The 23,777-nt window shown below is 44.9% G+C and overlaps 2 protein-coding genes across 4 annotated transcripts in view; both read right to left on the bottom strand.

The window, feature by feature from the left end:
- c20h8orf34 (chromosome 20 C8orf34 homolog) overlaps positions 1-14,497 on the bottom strand; it is a 56,910-nt gene extending 42,413 nt beyond the window's left edge. Inside the window, exon 1 of one of the 2 annotated variants that reach the window (XR_003834217.1) lies at positions 14,132-14,497. Coding sequence is in view for 1 of the 2 variants with exons in the window: in XM_029457934.1 (XP_029313794.1) it covers positions 14,132-14,200 (69 nt within the window). In the remaining variant the exon portion in view is untranslated. The remainder of the gene's footprint in view (positions 1-14,131) is intronic. The other variant, XM_029457934.1, reaches the window with a different exon arrangement.
- Positions 14,498-15,061: 564 nt separating this feature from the next.
- prex2 (phosphatidylinositol-3,4,5-trisphosphate-dependent Rac exchange factor 2) overlaps positions 15,062-23,777 on the bottom strand; it is an 84,459-nt gene continuing 75,743 nt past the window's right edge. For both annotated transcript variants that reach the window (XM_029457919.1, XM_029457920.1), the window contains exons 38-41: positions 23,579-23,769; positions 20,281-20,383; positions 17,690-17,757; positions 15,062-15,928 (exon numbers count right to left, since the gene is read on the bottom strand). In XM_029457919.1, coding sequence (XP_029313779.1) covers positions 15,883-15,928; positions 17,690-17,757; positions 20,281-20,383; positions 23,579-23,769 — 408 coding nt within the window. In that variant the 3' untranslated portion in view covers positions 15,062-15,882. The remainder of the gene's footprint in view (positions 15,929-17,689; positions 17,758-20,280; positions 20,384-23,578; positions 23,770-23,777) is intronic.

The raw sequence follows: 23,777 nt of genomic DNA, 5'->3' as shown, positions 1-23,777 counted from the left end.
CTGCAGAGTCAGAGTCTCAAATCTGTCAAACGCACAACGGGAATTCAGCATAAACACAACTGATCTGTCCTTGCTCCGTCCTTTCCCAACTCAGGCACACGTTCATAAAAATGTACAACACACTAGAGCAGGGGTCGGGAACCTATGGCTCTTTTGATGACACAATATGGCTCGCAGACAATTTTGAGCTGACATTTTTAGTAATCAAATAATAAATAATTATACATTTTAAAGTAAAACTTTTAGCAACAGATTTTTTTTTTAGTTCTCCCCTCTCCTTTTCTCCGCCCTGTCTCTGATTGTAGTTGTGTTCACACATGTGTGTGTCGGCAGCGGAGCCCCGTCCTTCGCGAAACCGAGCAAAGGATTAACAGCGCAAAGCAAGCAGCCAGGGGTGTCAAACTCAATCACAGAGAGGGCCAACATTAAAAACTGGGACTACGTCGAAGGCCACATTTATTGAACAGGATACACATATTGGATAAAGTGCAAAAAGATATGGAACATATTTAAGTCAACTGTAAACGATTGATGAGCAGTTCAATTTTAATTTCTGAGCTGCTTTAAGTTAAGTCGCTCAGTTTATCGCTCAGTTTATCAGCAGAATATGCGGTCGGGAACACATGCGGTGGAGATGGTTTGTCAGTGTTTGGAAACACGTAGTGACCAAAGTTTCCTTCTGCATCCGAGTCTCTCACAGGCAGCTCGGCTTGGAAAGCTCTCACTGCATCATACATGTCCGTGATCACACAGCTCTGAAGCTGCAGGTTTAACAGTGAGACGCTTCGTTATGTCACACAAACAGTCCAGCTCACATTGACACTTTCGTCCCAGAGATCTGTGGTGTCTTTCCCTTTGCTTTCCAAAAACTGGCAGATTTCCTCACGCATCTCGAAAAATCTATTCAGCACGTTCCCTCGACTCAGCCATCGCACCGCCATGTTCAGAAAATACCTAAATTGACTCTTATAAAGTTTCCTGTCTGTGTTACGGTGCTTATTACATGTTCCATCTCCAGAGTGTTACAACACAGCGCTTCCTGGTGTATGGTGCAGTGATACACCGTCAGCTGCATCTTCTCCCGCATCCTGCCCACTAATCCGCTCTTTTCACCACATCGCAGGCGCTCCATCTGTCTTCAGTCCCGTCAGTTTGTCCTGGGACAGTTTCATTTCGCACACATTTAGATAGTTCCTCAAATATGTATTTTCCCGTGGTTGTGCCATGGATTGATTTAATTACCAAAACCGGCGGGCCAGTTATGATCGACATGTGATATTTTCTCACGGGCCGGATATAATTGCCTTAAGTTTGACACCCGTGAAAGTGTTTCGTTTATTTAATAAAAGAGCACCTGTTCAATGCAACACTGATACCGCTTTTAGTACTCGGAGATGTGTTATACTTAAAAAATGCACGCATAAAGTTGCATTCAATTTTATTAAATATATGGCTCTCAAGGAAATACATAAAAAAATATTTGGCTTCTATGGCTCTCCCAGCCAAAAAGGTTCCCGACCCCTGCACTAGAGCATAAGTCTTCAACAGGGGGTCCGCGGAGGTACTGCAGGGGGGTCGCGATATTTTTTGTCGATAAAGCAATTAAAAAATAAAAATGTAAGTATATTTTATTTATTTATTACAATTATTTTGCTTTGCCATTCACATTCCCTCCTCCGCTGTACTTCGCGAAGGGAGGCGACACACACCTACAGTCTGAGAAAGAGTGGAGGAAAAGAGAGGGGTGAACTATATATATATATATATATATAGTTCACCCCTCTCTTTTCCTGTGTGTGTAGGTATGTAGGTATACAAGTAAACACAAATGTAATGTAAAAAGATATTTTCCCCGAGTAACCAAAAACTACTTCTGGCAACAAAGCAAAACAGTTATTTTATTACAGCTGTGGGGAATACCTGTCCTGCTGACGCTGATGTGAAGTGAAATAAGCATATACGCGTGTGTGTGTGTGTGTGCGTGTGTGTGTGTGTGTGTGTGTGTGTGTGTGTGATATGGTAACAGCCAGAGCTGTAGAGGCTTTTCAGGACGAGTACTGCAGAGAAGCAAAGAAAGTCATTAGTGGACTGCAGTGAATTGGCAGTAATGTGTGGATAAAGTGTGTGTGTGTGTGTGTGTGTGTGTGTGCGTGTGTGTGTGTGTGTGTGTGTGTGTGTGTGTGTGTGTGTGTGTGTGCGTGTGTGTGTGTGCGTGTGTGTGTGACAAGCAGGTTACTCTCTCTGTGTTTATGTGCAACTAAATGGAATGATGTCGCCGATGCTTCGGTGGCTAGTAAGAGTTTGTCCTTGTGGACGTGCTCATGTATCTGCCTGTGTGTGTTTCAGGGGGGTCAGCTACAGGGAGTATTATAGCTGGCAGTGTGTGCTCAGAAAGATAATCAGGTAATTGGTCAGGGGGACATTCCTGCCCGCCCAGCCTCAGTGTCTACAGCAACGCTGCCAACAGACTGCATGTGAACAGACTGCATGTGAACAGACTGCATGTGAACAGACTGCATGTGAACAGACTGCAGGTCCACACACTGCAAGTCTACAGACTGCAGGTCCACAGACTGCAGGTCCACACACTGCAAGTCTACAGACTGCAGGTCCACACACTACAAGTCTACAGACTGCAGGTACACAGACTGCAGGTCCACAGACTGCAGGTCCACACACTGCAAGTCTACAGACTGCAGGTCCACAGACTGCAGGTCCACACACTACAAGTCTACAGACTGCAGGTACACAGACTGCAGGTCCACAGACTGCAGGTCTACAGACTCCAGGTCCACAGACTGCAGGTCCACAGACTACAGGTCTACAGATTGCAGGTCCACAGACTGCAGGTCCACAGACTGCAGGTCCACAGACTGCAGGTCCACAGACTGCAGGTCCACAGACATCAGGTCCACAGACTACAAGTCTACAGACTGCAGGTCCACACACTGCAGGTCCACACACTGCAGGTCCACAGACTACAGGTCCACACACTGCAGGTCCACAGACTACAGGTCCACAGACTACAGGTCCACAGACTGAAGGTCTACCACAGATTGCAGGTCCACAGACTGCAGGTCCACAGACTACAGGTCCACAGACTGAGGGTCTACCACAGACTGCAGGTCCACAGACTACAGGTCTACAGACTGCAGGTCCACACACTGCAGGTCCACAGACTGCAGGTCCACAGACTGCAGGTCCACACACTGCAGGTCCACAGACTACAGGTCCACAGACTACAGGTCTACAGACGGCAGGTCCACACACTGCAGGTCCACAGACTACAGGTCCACAGACTACAGGTCTACAGACGGCAGGTCCACACACTGCAGGTCCACAGACTGCAGGTCCACACACTGCAGGTCCACAGACTGAAGGTCTACCACAGATTGCAGGTCCACAGACTGCTTTATAGACTGATTTATCTGTGTCTAACAATTATAAACCACTAACAATGGTAAGATGGAGAAGCAGTAATTACTGCTTATTACCTCTCGTGGATAATTTAACTAACCTACCAACAGGAGGTCCGTCAGTGAGATGTGATTTGGTCGATTATACAGGAAGCCAAACTAGCAGAACTCTGTTAAGGGCCGCGGGGCCTCCAAGTCTTAATAGTCTGTTTTATGGGGAAGGGGTAAAGGGAAGGATGTGCAGTTATTTTTATGGATGACTGCAGAGAGGTGATTCTCATGATTGTGTTTCCCATTGGAAACCACACACACACACACACACACACACACACACACACACACACACACACACACACACACACACACACACACACACACACACACACAGTAACTAGACAGATGGACAGATAGTGTAGATTCAGAGACTTGGCAGCACTGGGCTTCATCCTCATTCTGACCACGTCTCTACTGTAAAACAACAACATTAATTGCACATCCTGTAGATGGTTTTGCATGAGCTTAATGTGCTGAACGAGCTCAAGCATTGTGTCCTTCAACATCTCTAATAACATCATAAAAACACAAAGAGACATATATGAAAGTAACAGGTCCCACTGTGTCTGTGATATGCAGACATTGTATAAATCACATATACGGCACAGCAAGGTAACCATATCCGACACTTTCTCTTTCTATGGTAATGAGCTGCTTTAAATAACATGAGGCCTGTTTGATCAGCTCCAGCTGTTTGACTGGAAATCATATTTTCTTTGACAGGAACCAGAGTCAGATGTTGACTCACATTTAGTTCGACATTTCTGTGTATGAGAAGACTTTAATGCCATTCGTCTTAAAATGACTTTCATCAGCAAAACAGCTGCTTATGTTTGAATGCATGGATAGATTATTGAACCGGCACAGGCCTAGAGAGTCAGGGGCCCAGACTGTCAGGGGCCCAGAGAGTCAGGGGCCCAGAGAGTCAGGGGCCTTCACCTGTGAAATACACTCAGAGACACGTACAAGCTAGACACTTAAAATGACCACAAAGAGACACTAAACAACTATAAAGTCTGTCTTGCTCCTTTGGGGCTTTTGCACGTCTGTGCCCGGGGCCCATCATCTCATAATCCAGCCATATTTGTATGTAAGAGACAGGGTTTCAGCTTCACTGTCAGCAGGCCAACAGGTGGGGTTAGACACTGGGACATGCAGTCCATATCTGTGCAGATCTGTTGTTGGGCGAGCAGATATCTCTGTGCCTCAGGCAGGTTGGTTTGGTGGCGGTAATTGACAAGCTGTCAGCCAGCCAAGAGACACGCGTGTCCTTGGAAGCTCTCAAGGACTCCCTCTGGGGACAATGACGAGCAGGATACTCTCACTGACGCTGCCTGCAACTTCAACAAACTCACCAAATTGAAAGGAGTTGAAAAAGGAGAGGAAAGTTTGGAAGGTCACACATGGGGGGTAAATTGAAGGACAGAGGGAGAAATCCACAAAGACCGTGCTTCAGTGTCCTCATCAGCTTCACAAACCTTCCCAACCTCACAGGCTGATCTCTATTCAAACCCCGGACACTTCCGTCTCTGTGAAGGTTAAAAAGAGACATTTCTCTTGTGGAATTCAAAGGAGGGATCCAACTAAAATAGAAGGAGCCTCTATCCGTTTGTCCTTCTGTTTTGTCGACAACCTTTAATCTGATCGACTTCACACTTGGCAGGCATTTAGCCCAGAATCAAAGGAAGAGCTGCATCCAATGTGAAGTTGTTTGGACGGGGGGGTTACGAGAAAGCTGCAAGATACCGGAGGCCGAGTATGTTCTCTGCAGGAGTCGTATCGGAGAGTGGACTCACAAGACGATGGCAGAGGACTCGGATTTAAAGCAATTGCTAATAAAGAACCTGATAAAGTAAAGAGGCAATCTGTAAACCTGTGACCAGTCATGGGAAAGCTCAACCGGAGAGGTCGACACACGCAATCCAGCGTAAAAGATCAAAGGACCGGACAAATATCTCTTCTTGTTAAATGTCAGATGGTCGAGCCAGTCAGGCACGTTTTGAACCTGCACCAGACACACAGAAGTGCATGAGAAGTAAAGAGAACAACATCCTGACAGAGTTGGTGCAGCTACAGAAGCTCTGCGATGTACTGCTGAGTTTCCACCTCAGCTGTTGCAAACTTCCTGGGAATGGTGAGCTACGGATGTCTGGATGTGAGACACTGAGCCACCGGCACGCAACAGACTCTGCACGAGCCGGCTCTCTATGTGGCTGCCTTCCTGGGGAGCAGTGCATCCATTACCTGAGACAACTGTGTGTGCACACCGTGTGTGTGAAGGGACTACAGGAATACATATTCATGTTTGCTTGGTTAACAATCAGTTACCTGCACAATATTCTTAACTCAACAGGATAAACTCACAACATAACTCAGCTGTGGATCTTTTCTTCACACTTGTCCTTGTGTAAAAACTATTGAAATGCAGCAACAGCTCTTTCAAGACTCCCCAGAGTTATCCCGTCCCCGAGCCGGAGGACTCAGACTGCCAGAGATTTACCTGATATTATCAAGGAAAGGGGGGGGGGGAATCACGTCTCTGCCTGCTGCATATACAGGGAGGTCATTATTTAAAAAGAGAAGGATGTGATGAGACAATTTAGAGACCGACAGAGACACAGAAAGAGACAGAGACACAGAAAGAGAGAGAGACAGACAGAGAGAAAGAGACAGACAGAGAGAGACAGACAGAAAGAGACAGAGACACAGAAAGAGACAGAGAGACAGACAGAGACAGACAGAGAGAAAGAGACAGACAGAGAGAGACAGACAGAAAGAGACAGACACAGAGAGAGACAGACACAGACACAGAGACAGACAGACAGACAGACACACACACAGAGAGAGACATACAGAGAAAAAGAGACAGACAGAAAGAGACAGGCACAGAGAGACAGACAGACAGAAAGAGACAGACAGACAGAGATAGAGACGGACAGACAGAGAGAGACAGACAGAAAGAGACAGACACAGAGAGAGAGAGACAGAGAGAAAGAGACAGACAGAAAGAGACAGACAGAGATAGAGAGAGACAGAGAGAAAGAGACAGACAGAAAGAGACAGACAGAGATAGAGACGGACAAATAGAGAGAGACAGACAGAAAGAGACAGACACAGAGATAGACACAGAGACAGACAGACAGACAGAACGAGACAGACACACAGAGAGAGACAGACAGAAAGAGATAGACACAGAGAGAGACAGACAGAAAGAGACAGACACAGAGAGAGAGAAAGAGACAGACAGACAGAGATAGAGACAGACAGACAGAGAGAGACAGACAGAAAGAGACAGACACAGAGAGAGACAGACAGACAGACACACAGAGACACAGAAAGAGACAGGCACAGAGAGAGACAGACAGACAGACAGAAAGAGACAGACAGAGATAGAGAAGGACAGACAGAGAGAGACAGACAGAAAGAGACAGACAGAGAGAGACAGACAGACAGACACACAGAAAGAGACAGACACAGAAAGAGACAGGCACAGAGAGAGACAGACAGACAGACAGAAAGAGACAGACAGAGATAGAGAAGGACAGACAGAGAGAGACAGACAGAAAGAGACAGACAGAGAGAGACAGACAGACAGACACACAGAAAGAGACAGGCACAGAGAGAGACAGACAGACAGACAGAAAGAGACAGACAGAGAGAGACAGACAGACAGACACACAGAAAGAGACAGACACAGAAAGAGACAGGCACAGAGAGAGACAGACAGACAGAGATAGAGACGGACAGACAGAGAGAGACAGACAGAAAGAGACAGACACAGAGAGAGACAGACAGAAAGAGACAGACACACAGAGAGAGACATACAGAGAGAAAGAGACAGACAGAGAGAGACAGACAGAAAGAGACAGACACAGAGAGAGACAGACAGAAAGAGACAGGCACAGAGAGAGACAGACAGACAGAAAGAGACAGACAGACAGAGATAGAGACGGACAGACAGAGAGAGACAGACAGAAAGAGACAGGCACAGAGAGAGACAGACAGACAGACAGAAAGAGACAGACAGACAGAGATAGAGACGGACAGACAGAGAGAGACAGACAGAAAGAGACAGACACAGAGAGAGACAGACAGAAAGAGACAGGCACAGAGAGAGAGAGACAGACAGAAAGAGACAGACAGACCCCTGGAAGAGATCCAGCCCTTGAATAAGGTGGCAGACATGCAGAACAGGAGACAGCGTGAGAGGCGATGTCACCTGACCTGCTGGCACCAGCATCATCAGGAGAGATGCGTTTATCTGGCCCACTGATACACACAAGAAATAGATCCGCTCACTACTCACACTTGCCATTTCCACCAGGACTTCCAGCTTTGCATTTTCTCTGGGGGGATTTTGAGCAGAGTGCTAGCTAATGCTAACTCTGCTCTGCACTGGAGGTTCCAGATTTATTTGCCAGCTTTTGTGTAAAAGGATCGGCTGTCTGGAATTTGTAACGTACTAAATCTATCGTACCTTTGATTCTCAGATTTGAATGAAATGCACAGACATCAGTCAACAGTGAAACACCTCTTGAGGGACAAACTTAGCACAGATACATTATATATCTGTGTATGTATATATATATATATATATGTGTATATATCTGTATAGTCAAGGTCATACACTTTAGGGGGCAAACCCATAATAAAAACATATCTTTAATATGAATAATCTTTAGGTTATTCTTAGATTGTAGGTACATCTCTCACGTTTGTGCTACTTCTTCTCGTCCCTTCTGCTTCTCTACGTTCACATATCTGACCGACGATCTCTGGAGATAAACACATTTCAGCACCACGACCTTCAGGATGCTGCAGGAGTCACCCGAGAGTTCCCATCACTTAGCTGCAGATCCATCTCTATGTACTCCCGCTTGATGAAGACGCTTCATGTCTTTGTAAACGCAGTTACAGCTCAGCTGTTCAGTGAAATATGAAGTGGTGCATATTTAATAGACAATAAAGAACAACAAGAGGACAGAAGCAGCGTGCCTGTAATGACACTAAAGCAGGAGACACTCTCAAAGCTTTTTATTGCTCCACTATTTTAGTGCAAACATTTACCTCCAGTGTGGCTGATGGATTAATCTGCATCTGCAGCTTGGTGGGTTTATTTCAGAGCCTTTCTTCTGCTAAAGCAACGTTAATGGGAGAATCTGTTGTCCTGTGCAGGGACGAACAGACAGGACACCAAATAATAACAGGAACTTTAGAAGAAGACTGCCGAGGCCTCAGGAGCTCTGGTCCAACAAACACAACACGAGCGTCCATTAGCTTCTATTGTTAACAACGAAGACTTCAAATACTTCTTATAATAAACGTTATACAGGAGATTCAATTGTGACTGTTTTAGATTTGACTAGTCTGAAGTCAAACATCGTGAGGAACCTCCTTAGTGCAGAGGCACATAACAATCTCCACACACACACACACACACACACACACACACACACACACACACACACACACACACACACACACACACACACACACATTTGTTTGTCAGCTTGTTTCTCTGAGAACTTAAGATCCTAAAAAATCCTTCATCCTTCAAATATAGAGTTAAAAACACCAAGATGTAAAAAGTGTCTTAAAACTGGAGAGAGGAAACGTTACCTTCAGGAACATTACACATTTCTCTGGACACTACTCACCACACACCACACACCACACACACACACACACACACACACACACACACACACACACACACAGACACAGACACAGACACACACACACACCCTCCCTCACCCACCAGCAGCATGTCTATCATTACACACAGCAGTAGCCTCCTCAGGCTGGAAGTGGACATGATAACTTTATTAGCATGCACCACAGCCACCGTACCCCCCCTCATATTGCACGCTCTAAATCTCCCTCATATTGAACTTCCTCCTCATCGTCTCGCTCCCTGATCTACCAGATATCCCTGGTCTTCATGTTCTCCTCCTGAGAGTCGTGTAGTAATCGCTACACTGCGTTCTGTTTAAAACTCAACCAAACAATCTGCTTCTCTTCTCGGACTTCTGATGGTGTTGATTGATTTCTAAATATGAATTCTGCTCGTTCCAGTTTCCACATGATGTCGTGGGAAGTTGCAAATTAGTTTTCTATAACATTTGATTGCATTCACTTTAGAAATAAGAGTAATCATCTGTGTTTGGATGCGATAATAACCCCCCAGCATGACATGGATGATAAATAGTTTTGATCAACGGACTTCAGAGCTGCCAAGATATTTTGCCCTAATGGACTTAACTGCAGCTCACTTCTTATACTACTGTAATGTCACATGGTCACTATGTTTCTGTAATCACTGACCCAGTTCTGCTCTGAACAGTTGAGGTGAAATATTAAAATATTATATAATAATTATATAATATATAATTATATTATAGCCTATAAATGACTGCAAAGCCAAATTGCTTTAATTAATTTAACAGATTTAAACAGAGAAGAAGAAGCACAGAGACAAACGATGTGAACGTTTTCAGCTTCAGAAGACGACGATAACTTTCTGTAATATTGAAGATTGTTTTTGTTTGTTAACAACGTCAGTTAGTAACGTCAGTTAGATTTGGTTGGAATATTAAATCTATTTTTGCTCACTGCATCTTTTCTTACCCTCGGGTGTTTAGGAACTACAGGTTGTGAACTTTGTAAAACACAAAAATGTGAAATGAAAATGTATTTTATGGATATCAGCGATGAGAAGCAGGAGCCTGATTATCTGAAGTAAATCCAAAGTGTGTGTGTGTGTGTGTGTGTGTGTGTGTGTGTGTGTGTGTGTGTGTGTGTGTGTGTGTGTGTGTGTGTGTGTGTGTGTGACTTGACTATAAGCACTTTCACCATCAGGGTGAATATCGATTTCAAATGTGTGCAGATCTAATCGGGATCATTCTTCTCTGAGGCGGTAACTTAAACTATGAAAGAGAGAAACATATATACACATTAAATCAAAGAAAGCATGAAATGATAGTAACTAAATAGAATATTTAATGTTTTTTGAGCATCTGTGTATTTTACACTCTCCCTTTAATGAGTCCGATCCAGTGAATCATTCATTAATATCAGAGCGGAGCCCGAACACTCCTTTAATAATGGATATGATCAGATATTATAACTGTATATTCAAGCTTCTGCACTCACTAAAGAACAGTCAGACTCCAACAATGACACAGAACTGGGTTCTTTTTCTACATGTGACTGATGCAGACTCTCGTACAGGATCCATCATCCCGACGCAGCAGAGAGGAACATGAGAGGTTTACACCAAACACCTTCTGGGACACGAGTTTAAAACGTCAGGACACTGCAGGTGGATCGTACAGCCTGATGTGATCCTCACATGTCTGCGTGTGTTCTCTGTGTGCATCCTAAACATGTGGCCTTCCACTCGCCGTAATGCCTAAACTGACTGTAAGTCCTCACGCAACACAGCACGGTCGCTGCTCTGCAACTGTTAAGTGATTGGAAAAGTGAGCAAGTGGCTGATAATAATCTGGAGTGCAATTACTCCAATTATTATGAAAGGCTGCTTCACTTTTTGCAGAATATTCCGTGGATGTTGACTCAGCTTGCTATCTCTGCAAAGCATTTCATTAGCAAGGGGGGCGGGGGGGGATCAATTTGATGGCAAATCATAAAGTGCGTCTCATCAGAGTAAATGAACCCCCGCACGCTGCTACACAGTTTAATGCTGCAGCTGCGTGCTGAGGAAGACGTGATGCAGAGGTGGTGTAAGGAAGAAGCCCAGGGTGGAGATTAGAGAGCCTTACATACCACTGCTTTTAAAAGGCTTCTCATCAAATTAAATGTATTCTGGCTGAAATAAAAAAGGAAGACGACCTTTTCAATGAATAATGCTACTCACATGGAAACCAAGCCGACCGGTGGGAGACGATGACGTCATTCACTGTGGACTCTGTAACACGTGCAGTCAGTTACCATCGACCCTTGTTGTTGACATGAGGTTCAGTTTCAGCTAAATCATCATTCAGACCGCGACATCGTTAGTGTTTCATATTGTAACACTCTGAGTAGAGAAGGTTCCTCAGTAGGGAGCAGACCTCCTGCTGGTGGAGTCAACAACGTACAGACAAGGTAACAACAAGTGGATTTATTCATCTCTTGTCTTTATTGGATCCGAACACATCGGGGATCGATGTCCAAGAGGAGTGAGGAGTCAATCCCTGTAGACCTGAACCTCCCTGTAGACCTGAATCCACCCTGTAGACCTGAACCTCCCTGTAGACCTGAACCTCCCTGTAGACCTGAACCTCCCTGTAGACCTGAACCACTCTGTAGACCTGAATCCACCCTGTAGACCTGAACCACTCCTGTAGACCTGAATCCACTCTGTAGACCTGAATCCACCCTGTAGACCTGAACCACCCTGTAGACCTGAACCACCCTGTAGACCTGAATCCACCCTGTAGACCTGAACCCATCCTTTAGACCTGAACCACCCTGTAGACCTGAATCCACCCTGTAGACCTGAACCACCCTGTAGACCTGAACCCACCCTGTAGACCTGAACCACCCTGTAGACCTCAACCTCCCTGTAGACCTGAACCATCATGTAGACCTGAACCCACCCTGTAGACCTGAACCACCCTGTAGACCTGAACCTCCCTGTAGACCTGAACCACACTGTAGACCTGAACCTCCCTGTAGTCCTCATACGATCATCTGGATACTGGACTTCCCCAGGAGAGTGCGATTTCCCAGTCCTGCTTCCACCATGAACCAACCCTCCTCACCTTCTCTTTGCTGGCTCGGGATGAGAGGCTCTCAGAGACCAACAAGACTGAACTGAGGAGAGAGATCTCCCTGAGGTCAAAGAGCTCAACCCTCCAGATAAAATCAGGAGGAACTCATAACCAGCAGGTCTCCTGTCCTCTGGCCTCTTCACGCAAAACATTTTTACCTACTTATTGTGTGACAGTTTGGTACTGACCGGAGCAGGATGGATTTGTCTCTGTGGACATTAAAGACTGATTGTGAGTCACCGTAACCTTTGAGCATTCAGTCATTAATGAGCACAACAATAATTACGCCTGCCGGAGATAATAATTCATATATTTCTACACTGTGATCTTGTGTTCGCAAATAGTTTTGTGTCATTTCAACTGAAACATTCTCACGTTTGAATGCAATCAAACTTTCAGCCAGCTCCTTCTTGGTTTACGCAGCAGAACAGCTGTATTATTATTATTATTGTTAATATTAATATTGTTGATTCTCTTCATAGATATAAAAGGACATTGTGAGGAGAATCCCAGCCTCTCCTCCTGGATCCTCCTCATGAAAGAGAAGCTTGTTTCTTCACACCTGAATGCACTCGGATGGCTTTTCTTCAGAACAACAATAAAATGTGCTAAAGGCTCTTCAAGAGCAACGCTCAGGTAGCAGCTACATCCTCCTCTGAGAGGCGGAGACTACACCTTCCTCTCCGTCAGTAGCCTTAAAGATCTACACTGCAGCCTCACGGTCCCCCATTCACAGTCTGAACAACTCAGCGATGATCCAGGTCCTGCTGGGCTGAATTAAAACTCTGCTTGGTGTATTCAGGACACTTCAGGGTGAAACACAAAGCAGCTAACTGATCATTGGAGCAAATGTGTCACCTGTAACTTTGCTTTATTCTCCAGTTGTCACATAAAAGAAGACACCATTGTTTTGCACAGAGCCAAAAATAAAGAGCAAACACAAAGTGAGGCGAAGCACAGAGGGGGAGACAGGTGGAGCAGGAAGACGGAGGGAGGGAAACACACAGAGTCACAGAGGACTATGATTGTGCAGTTGAGCCTCACGGTAAGATCTTCAGTCTCTGTCCACGGTGCTGAAACAAGCTGCTGCATCTGCTTAACATGCAGCAGCTTGTGTGCTGCTACTACGTGTGTGTGCACAAGTGAAACATCAGCACTTTGCAAAACACATAATGTGGATATTGCCATAAATACAGTGCACGTCATCCCACTGTAACCCCCCCCCCCCCCCCCCCCACCCCCAGCCTGCATTTCATGGGAATAAAACAAATGTCAGTCTTGTTTAGTAAGACTGACAGATCTGCTGCATCTCAGAGAAATCCAGTTGAGCTGGATGTGTTCTTTCCATCCTTCCATCAGATTATGCCTCACACTCTAAATCCAACAGCAAGCAAAGGATGAAGTCATGTTCTCTCCTGACACACTGAGAATAACCGGGGATGAACACACACACACACACACACACACACACACACACACACAGGCAGGTAGTCAGGAGGAGAGGAATGCATGGATCAGCCCTGCTGTGCAATATGAAGCACAACTGTGGTCACAACTTCCACTAACTGTCAGTCAGGCAGCTGCAGACTGAAGAATCATCCTGAACATGATGTGAGGGCAAACACAACATCTGTGTTTCTGTACTACAGGATCTCATACAAACAGAGCAGTGGGACGTTTCAGGCACCAAAGTGCACAAATAAATGGATGCACCATCCGGTTTCTTACAGTGAAATGCAGAGAACAACAATGCACTTCATCCTCCTCTGCTCCAGTGGCAGCTCACGTTGCAGATGTGTGCTCACCAATAACTACATATTAAAGAGGATGAGTCTGGTGCAAAGCCATGGTGCTTTAAACTGCCAGCCAACAACTTCGCGCACTCACCTCAAACAAGGGTCCGATTTTATTCTTCTCCAGATACGACTGAATCCTTGACTGTTGTGGAGACGCCATGGAGAAACTGCTGTGCCTCGCGGGAGCTTTTTATCAGGATGAAATCATGAGGTGAGCCGGTGTCAGGCGTCTCGAGTCGGCGACTGAAATGTGCAAAATGTCACCCAGTGCGGCTGCAGGCAGCGGAGCCACGTTGTTCCGACGGTCTGCGCCTCTGAGCCCGGCTCGCAGTGGACTCAGCCCGGGACCATCCCTCCCAGTGTGTCGCCTCACGGACTGTCGGCGGCGGCTTCCCGGGAGAAGCCAATGGCACGGCAGTTCCGTGACAGAGATGTTCCGCTCACTGGCTGCAACACGCACGCTGCCGCCGCCGCCACTCCCCTGCACCCGAGTCTGATCCGGGATCTACCTGCACGCTCATGAGCTGCGCAACAGCACGTGCACTGACCGCGGTCACTAACTACCGGAAGCAAAGTTGAAAGTTTTTAAATATCTTTTTAATTTAAAAGCGTTGCTAAACAACAATAAACCAAATTAATCATGATTTCAGTTCAATATCTCAATTTTCGTAACATCATCTTCTCCAAACAGCTACTGCTCTAATAAAGCCGTAATAACATTATGGAAATAGATCTTTAAAGAAAACCCAACAAAATTAGATTCGATAAGATTATAAAGGAAAAGGATGATGCAAGTTCACAACTCAACAAAGTCATAAATGTTACACATCTTCTAACCATGTGTTAGATGACCGGCTGTTTAATGTCTGTTCACTCAATAACAACAGAATAAATTGTTGTTATCAAAGTATTGTAACATTTTTAACGTATAAAAAAGGTAATTTACAGTCTTGATAAACAGTATTTTTACATACTGTGACGTCTTCGTAGTGTTTGAAAGAAATGAAGCATGTACCGGACATAAAGTCTCACTGCTGGAGCTTATTGATGCAGTTTATTTCCACTTGTTTGTTTGCATAGTGAGCCAGACATCCATCTATGATACGTCCAATAACAAGTAACAGAGACACTTTAATCCTGAGTACTGTCAGTATAGAAGAACAGAATATGTCTCGTAGCTCTACTTCCAAAAACCTAGTTCATGTTAATACTGATAGAAATCTTCACGTGGATGTAACAGTCGTAGGAATCCAAACCAAACGGGATTCAAAGGCGTGACTCTTTTAGCACATTCATACCACATATGCATATTTACAATAAACATGTTGAGGAACGTTACAAAACACACTTTCATATGGTTATCCAACACGGAGATCATCATTAAAACACTCAAGTCAGAGCTGAAGGCAAATGATTGGCTAATTTAAAAACACACACAAAGCCAAATATGCTCTTTAATCATTATTATCTTGCATATTTCATATGCAAATTAAACTAATAACATGAAATGCAAATGTCCCTCATGAAAACAAACGTGTTATCTGCAGACAGTGGACTGATTTCATTTAACTGCATTCTCGGGGTCTACTTCTTTTGTTTTCTCAGTCATTGTCTTGTCATACGAAGAAGAAAACACACAAAATATGTATAAAGTACAACAATAAAAAATATGAAGTATTAAAAATACTATTTACGGTTTAAAATTCTATTTACACTTCAGGCAGCTACTGTGGAGATATAAAAATGGACCCAATAAAAGTATTTTATTAGGTAGATCCTTCATGGGGGGGGGGACGCAAAGCTCCTCAAGACTTCCTCAGCACATTTCCTGGATGCAATGTATTATGGGTCACCATCCGGGGGTGGAGGCTGGCACAGCTTGTACAACCTGATGAGAGAAACAACAACTTTTAATTGTATTCTGGAACATAGTGTGTGAACACAAAGCAAAGGTCTGAGGAGAAATGTCACCACAACAATAACCCGAAATATCAGCTGCAGCGTGGCGGACGTGATCATCGTGAACACAAACTGCTTCTCTATAAGTTACAGAAGGACGTCAGAGCTCAGTCATGTTGGTGTTAAATAACATGTCGCCTGGTTACAATAATGTGGACAGCTTTTAAAAATATGACTAAGCCTCGGTGTTGAAAATGCTACATGAATTATGCAATAGTTAGTTTGTAAGAGAATAACAAACATACTGCTTGACTGGATTCCTTATTATTATTATCAATATATAAAGTCCATAAAGAAACCAAACAATGCACTTCTCACAGCATTATTATGGTTCTGCTGCCTTAATGAACAGGAAACATCTAACAACACAAGTATTATTCTCCATATTTGATCAATATTCTTCTATTCTCAGTAACATTTTCAGAGCAATCAGCTGTATTTCTTCCACTGCTGTAGTTTGAATAATCGATTGCACCGCTCACATCGTTTGGGCTCCATGAGAAATGGCTGCAGGGTGAACGAAAATATGACTTTCATCCACAGATCAGCGAACAACCAGCGAATGTCTCACACACACACAGCACACTTCCACATCCTGTAGCAGTCGCTCACACTGCAACAATTCTGACATAAAGCTACTGAGAGTGCAGCAATGTTTGCTCTCCAACCACAATGTCTCAACACTAATCATCCCGCTACTTAATTGTATTTGTCAATTTCACTAAAAGGTTTAAAAGGGCTGCCTGTCACACAAAAGTCTATATGTCACAACCAAATGGCCGAGGCAGTCCTCGTCCTCATCTGGGGGCCACTGAGTGCAGGGAGCTCCCTTCTAATGGAAACATTCGGCCCCAGTCCTGCACAAAAAGCACAAAAAGCACACACACACACACACACACACACACACACACACACACACACACACACACACACACACAGTCCTGCACAAAACACACACACACAGACCTGCACAAAAAGCACACACACACACACACACACACACACACTCACACACACACACACACACACCTACATTCCTTCACAAAAAGCACACACACACACACACACACACACACACACACACACACAGTCCTGCACAAAACACACACACAGACCTGCACAAAAAGCACACACACACACATACACACACACACACACACCTACATTCCTTCACAAAAAGCACACACACACACACACACACACACACACACACGCACACACAGACCTACATTCCTTCACAAAAAGCATACACACACACACACACGCACACACACAGTTCTGCACAAAAAGCACACACACACACACACACACACACACAGTTCTGCACAAAAAGCACACACACAAACTACCTGAACAATCCCTCCATCTGGAAGATGATTTGACCTTTAGTAGTTTCTGCGCTCTAAAGAATGTGTTTTGATTGCTAGACTCTCAAATGTTCAACACAGAGTCCTTGAAAGCAACAAGCAGCAAACTAAACTGTAACCAACAACATAACTTTAATTAAACTAAAAGCGACTTACTGCCCACCCAGCCCTCACACACTTTCTCTGTCTGCAAGTGGATTTGGACACCTCGGTGACATGAATGGAAACAAACGGCAGGAAGGTGAGAAGTCATGTTCAGAGGAACAATAACTGTCTCTCTGAGTTACTCTGCTGAAGTCAGCAGGAAGTGGCTGCAGTCTTACCTTGGGACTGATGACGGGGTGCGATCCCTCACTCCCAGATTCTTGGCAGAATTCTGAACTCTCGCCCCCTGAAAGACAAACAGGCATCAGGAATTCATCCGTCGTGCATCAGGTGCAAATGCAAGAGGCAGAAACAGGCGATAAGAAAACAGATGAAGCATCTCTTAAAGGATGGACACGCTCTCGGGGGTTTATCTCTTGTGATGGTTTTGTTGAAGTTCCCCCCAAAGTAAGTTTGCTTCCTGTCAGGTTGTATTTACACATAAATAAAAAGAAATGTAGTTTGAACATTGTGAAGGGTAGAAGAAACCTTCCTGTAATTAAAAGAAATGTAAAAGAAAACAGATAAAACAATTTGGTGTATAAAACCAATATAGTGAGTGAAATCAGGAAAGGCTCCAATAAAAGTAATGATATTAATATTCAGATAAGATAAGACACAAACACAGATTGCATAATTCATCAAAGTTTCAAGACAGTAAAACAAAAGTTGATAGAAATGTACAAACTACAGGAGACTGCCGAGTGACTGACGCTCACTTCTGAGAGGAATAAAGAAGTTCATGGTTGCTTATGAAGCAGACGCCAGCTGCTGTGACTTTGTGTCTTTACTATCTGTCCTGTTTCTCCTGCAGCCACGTGCAGGAGAGTCTTTGTGACCAGATGTAGAAGATGAACGCTGTGTGATTATACTACGTCTGCTGATGTTCCTGCAGTCTGCTGGCTGTGTGCAGGGTCGGCAGATACACAAATGACCCCCCCCCCCCCCCCCCCCCCGGTCTCTGACGCACGCACACGAGCAGAAACAACACACAATCTAATCATTATCCGAAGAGGTCATCAGCGTCTCCTCTCCGAGCAGAGCGAGCGACTGTCCAGAAGTGCATTAGCTGACCTCTCAGTTACAACCCTCCCGTTTTCCATCTCACCGTCCGCCCCGAGTTACGTCCAGAGAGCAGGATAGCATCAGCAATTACTGGATGCCTATCACAGACATCCATTGTGAAGCCTGCAGACAGAGATGCTCCCCGATGTCCCTGAAGGACGCCCGGAGAACATCAGACAAGACAAAAGTATTTTACAGTCAACAAGTGGAACTTTGATTTACATGCCCAACATGTGTGAGACGAAGATGTGATGGGGCCGAATGAATCACAAGAGCAGATCAAGGAGGAACCTTTAAGAAACAAGAATCTAAAGGTCATAACTTAAAGTACTGGACAGTTGAAAAGACCTGGTGGAGCTGAAGGTCCAAAGTGATCAGCCACCAACGTACCGACGGTGCTGTCAGCTAGCTTGGATAAAGTTATGGGACACGATAAGATAGAACGGTAAAGAAGGTCGTCCATGAGTAGAAAATACGTGCTTGTTTCACACATTTATAATGCTGCTTGTATTTGTAATAATTGTTCCTGCATTACTTAATAACCTGCTAAACTAGATGATGCATCTGAAACTTAATATTCTACAGCAGCTTTAAGTCGGAACATCAATACCAAAGTGAAATAAATAATCCAAGGAGGAAATTTGAAATGTATTTTACTTCATTTGATGTTCTTCATCAGTCGTACCAATTGCTTTGCAGAAGTTTACAAATCAAGCTGTGATTGGACCCATTTTTCCAAAATCAGTGAAGCATTCTGAAGCTGAACGATGGCGTCTGGATGATGGACCTCCTGCGGCCCGCAGCTGTGCGCAAAACCTTTCTGTCAGTAAGTGTGAAGCGAGGAAGAAGAGGCGTCATCTAAACCCTGTGTGATGTTCAGATTCATCAGTCTGAGCGCAAACACACACACACACATGCACACACACACACACACACACACACACACACACACACACACACACACACACACACACACACACACACAATGCTCTCTTCTCAGTGATGAAAACAGAAAATCTTTAATGGCCGACGTAAAAAAAAAGACACAATTTAAGCACAAATTTCTGTTCCACCAGGAAACAAACAAGATAAATGGACCACAGCATCCACAAGATGGATGTTTCCAGCCACATGCAGCACATCAGGACTCAAGGTCACGCGATGCACAGAAGAGTTGCATCCTCCTGGCCGGCAGCCCAGTTCTCTGAGTGCAGATATTAAATGCCTTTCCTCCGGCAGGATCCCAACCCTCTCACTGCAAACAGCAATATAACCGACTCACACAACTTCCCTGACGTATTGGAACAAGATCCGGTCATGGCTGGAGCCTCGCAGGGTGAAGATGCGAACGCACTGAGAGACTAATGGGAATTTTTTCCCTTGACCCCAAAACAAATAAGCTTCAGACTCTGAAGGAAGCGGCTCCGTCTCTCATTTCTCTTTTTTACTGCTTCATTTGATCAGATTCATATTCTGGTTGCAGTGAATGCATATCAGATAAGATTCAAAATCAAATAGGGGTGAAACGGGGAAGGTGTGAAATAAATGATAATGTAGAGCAGAGTAAGAATATACTTCCTGTTGCTGAACAGCTGCTCCTCTTTAAGCACCGTTAAATGCTCTGCTAACACAACGTCACTCCGAGAGAGAAAATGTCAGTAACACAGAGATGCTTGGTTCAGGTGGTGTTGTGTGTAAAACATACCTGCTTCCTCATGACATCAGTGGCCTGCATGATGCAGCGAGGAGGCAGGCCGTGGTTCCGGGCCAGCAGGATGGCCTGCTCCAGTGTCACACTCAGGGTGCAGCTGTGGGACAGAGAGGGAACACATGAAGCTGGAGTCAGAATGCAGAATATTACTCCTGTTTCACGGCGATGAAAGTAGCCCGACCCACAGGAAGTAGACTGTGATTATAAATCTGCCCTCGGTCGCTCATTTCAAACCAAGAATTCTCCTCTCTTTCCACTGTCGGCGTGCTACCTTTATAAAACTCCCTGTCGATACAAGAAACGCCAACAACCACTGAGCAGAAACCTCCATGCTGAAAAGGTTTGGATGATGCAATGAGGCCTGCACCTTCTTGCAGGTCTGCACACGGCCCAGTCTGCAGAGAGCTGGTGAGGGGGAACTGAGAGACATGATGTTTGTAGTGTCGATCATGGAGGACCATAGTCAACATTCGTCTTTAATGTTTTGTGTGGCGCTTTCTTCTGCTGGGATTTGGCCTTTGTATTGCCCGGGCTCAGCTCACGTGTTCCACAAGTTCCCTCCTGACATTATTGTTGCAGATGCACCGTCACTGCACACTGAGCTGAGAGCGGTCCGAGAGGATTGAGATCGCTTTAATGGATTACAGACTTGCAGGGTGCAGAATGATGATGATGGTCTGAGCGTTCCCCAGCGCTGGCACAACGTGTAGAGCTCTGGCTGTGACAGTAGAGACAGATGGAGATTGAAGGCGGATCTGAGACTGAAACAAACTCGTCTTCTTCCAGATCAGATGAATTCACTGCACTACATCAGATCTCCAGGCACATTTAGCTCCTCTTGACACTTCATTGACATCACATTCTGCTTCACCTTCGCTAATCTGCTCGCTAATGAATCCTTTCGCTGAGATGTCACTCACAGTGAGCAAACATCATCAGGAGGATAACAGACCTTCAGCCCGAGCACGGAGATGATTAAACCTTGTACTGGACTTTCAGCACCTGAGGAGACGTCGCTCCTCTCTCATCCTCGTCAGGATGGATGCTTCTCTTGCAGTCAGTGAGTCTCCCGTGGCGATACACTCACCACTATAAGGGTGTGATGTGCGTAAAACGAGTGTCGGCGTGAGTCTGTGATTCAGACACACTGAGTCTTCCTCTCTCACCTTCACACGCAGGCGGACAGCAGCATGTGGATAAATCCTCAGAGAGTGTGTGACAGGTGTCAAAGGCTGCTGGTGACCTTTCTATGATAACAAGCTGTACTCGTATATCGATCCGCAGCCTTCACTGCAAATTGAACTGTCTAAAGTTCCTCCGCTGCCAGGCTCAGTTTCATTGGGGCTGCTAAGAAATATGAGCTGTTTGTCTAATATGTAACTCCCTCGTGACTTTCACACTGACTGAGAGCAAAACTTTATTTTTTTTAAAGGAGCAGATGTAGAACTTATTGCTGCCAGAAGCCATTACTTTGAGTCAATCAGATGAAGATTTTAAAGCCCCTCGAGTTACGGTTGCATAACTTTCTGACGGCGTAACATGATATGATGAAAGTAATAAACGCAACAATCATCTGCAGCATGTGGCAAAAGAATATCCTCTCCCAGGCCACCCCAGAATATTTTAAGCACCATTCTGAGCTTCCCACACCGATAAAGGAAGGAAAATAAATTCACCCACAGAGGATCTTTAAATATCTCTTCAGCTGGAGCAGGATGAAGGAACTGCACACAATCTGTGTGAGAGTGTGTGTGGTATGTGTGTGAGGCTGCACGGTTTCCCTTTTCATTAGTGCTGGTGAGATAGTATGAGGTGATTTATATCCATCTGTTTTATGTTGTTCCAGCCCATATCCCATTTACACTCCAGAGCTCAGTCCATTCAGACAAATGAGATGAAACGACAAACACAGAATGAGAGGATTCAGCCGAGAGGAGCGTTTTAAATCCAAACATGTATACCTGAGAGAACCAAGAGATGCTGTGATAACGTCTTCAGATGTCAGACACTCTTCTTTTGCCTCCGAAGGTTTTTGTAAAGGTGACGAACCAAAAAGAAATGTTTGATAATTCAATGTACACATTACGAATCTACTGCCTTGGTTCTACAGATTTAGTCTGTGTGCTCATCATTTACATGAGCAATGCATGATTACTCTGGATTATTTAAACGTTTGCAATGATACAGAGACAGCAGTGAAATGATATGTATAATCTGTGTTCTGTCTGCAGTAAGGGAGCAGGGTTCCTGCAGTTTAATGCAAATTCGATTAATATTTTTTATCTTTTTATTTAGTTTGTCTGCTATAAGCATCTGCGTGACCTTAATGCTTCGGGTAAATTATTTAAATAAAAATACAGATTTTAAAATGCAACATCAGAAAAAAACAATTAACAAAATCCTACTTTTAAGAGACTTAAAGGATTTATTTAAGACATTTTAATACCAATTAATTATTCTTCATGACCCCTGAGGGGTTACGTGTGAAAACTTCAACTGTCAAAATAAAGGACATTGATTTTGTGGACATCAGGTGTGATATGCTGCTGTGAGTCCAACACGCCCATCAGTCTGCAGCTTCCGAGGGGAAAACGGTGTTTAAGAAGGAAGCCAGTTCACAAATAATTCTAAACATGGCCGACCTGTCAGCTGCTAGGGCCCTGCACTTAGCCCGCCTGTCTGTGTGAGTTGGAACTTTCTATTAGAGCTAAGGCAACCAGGCGGCTCCATCCACAGCACTTTATCAAGCCATCACTCGCATGCGGGTCTGTGCGCGCCTGTGCATGTGATATAAGATATGGAAACTGTCACAGGGGAAAGAAAGAGGGTCTCAGAGAGGACGGGAGGAGCAGAGCAGGAGATGGAAGATGAAAGCCGGAGATCAGCGGGGACAAACGATCGGGATATTTCCGTCCTCATGCATTGATGAATGGTGCCCTCAGCAGCAGGTGAATTAGGCAGCCATATATAGAATGCAATAATAAAGGAGGTAAGTGACCTGTCTCCTTTCTTTGTAAAGTGCTGTGCATACTTAAAAGTCCCTCATCTGGCCTGAGAAACAATGGGCCCTATTAACTAGAATATGCTGCTGGTAATTAAAACAGATACATGTGTATGAATAGAAACTCCCCATGGACAGCAGAGCAGGGCCTCGTGAAGTTCAAGAGGATAAAAGAAGGTGCAGAGAAGAAATGTTAAAGATGAGAAGAGTGTTAATGCACGAGAGATGAGAGAGAGCCGTCCAAAGAAAGACGCAGGATCATATCACTGGAACACGTGTCCTCACACTCACCGATGAACGCCGCTGTTGCACATGACGATGTGTGTGGCTCCCAGGCGCGAGCAGAGCTCGGAGGCCACGGTGAGCAGCCCGACTCCAGAAGCCCCACAGGCGGTGTACTGACAGGCAGCAGTGCGGCGACAGCTGATGAAACACTCCATCAGACGGTACAGCTCCTCCAGAGCATTGAGGGGACGCATCAACTGGAGCA

The sequence above is a fragment of the Cottoperca gobio genome, chromosome 20, assembly GCF_900634415.1.
Source record: "Cottoperca gobio chromosome 20, fCotGob3.1, whole genome shotgun sequence".
Taxonomy (NCBI): domain Eukaryota; kingdom Metazoa; phylum Chordata; class Actinopteri; order Perciformes; family Bovichtidae; genus Cottoperca; species Cottoperca gobio.
The sequence above is the reverse complement of the archived record's forward strand: the minus strand, read 5'-3'. Positions and strand labels throughout refer to the sequence as shown.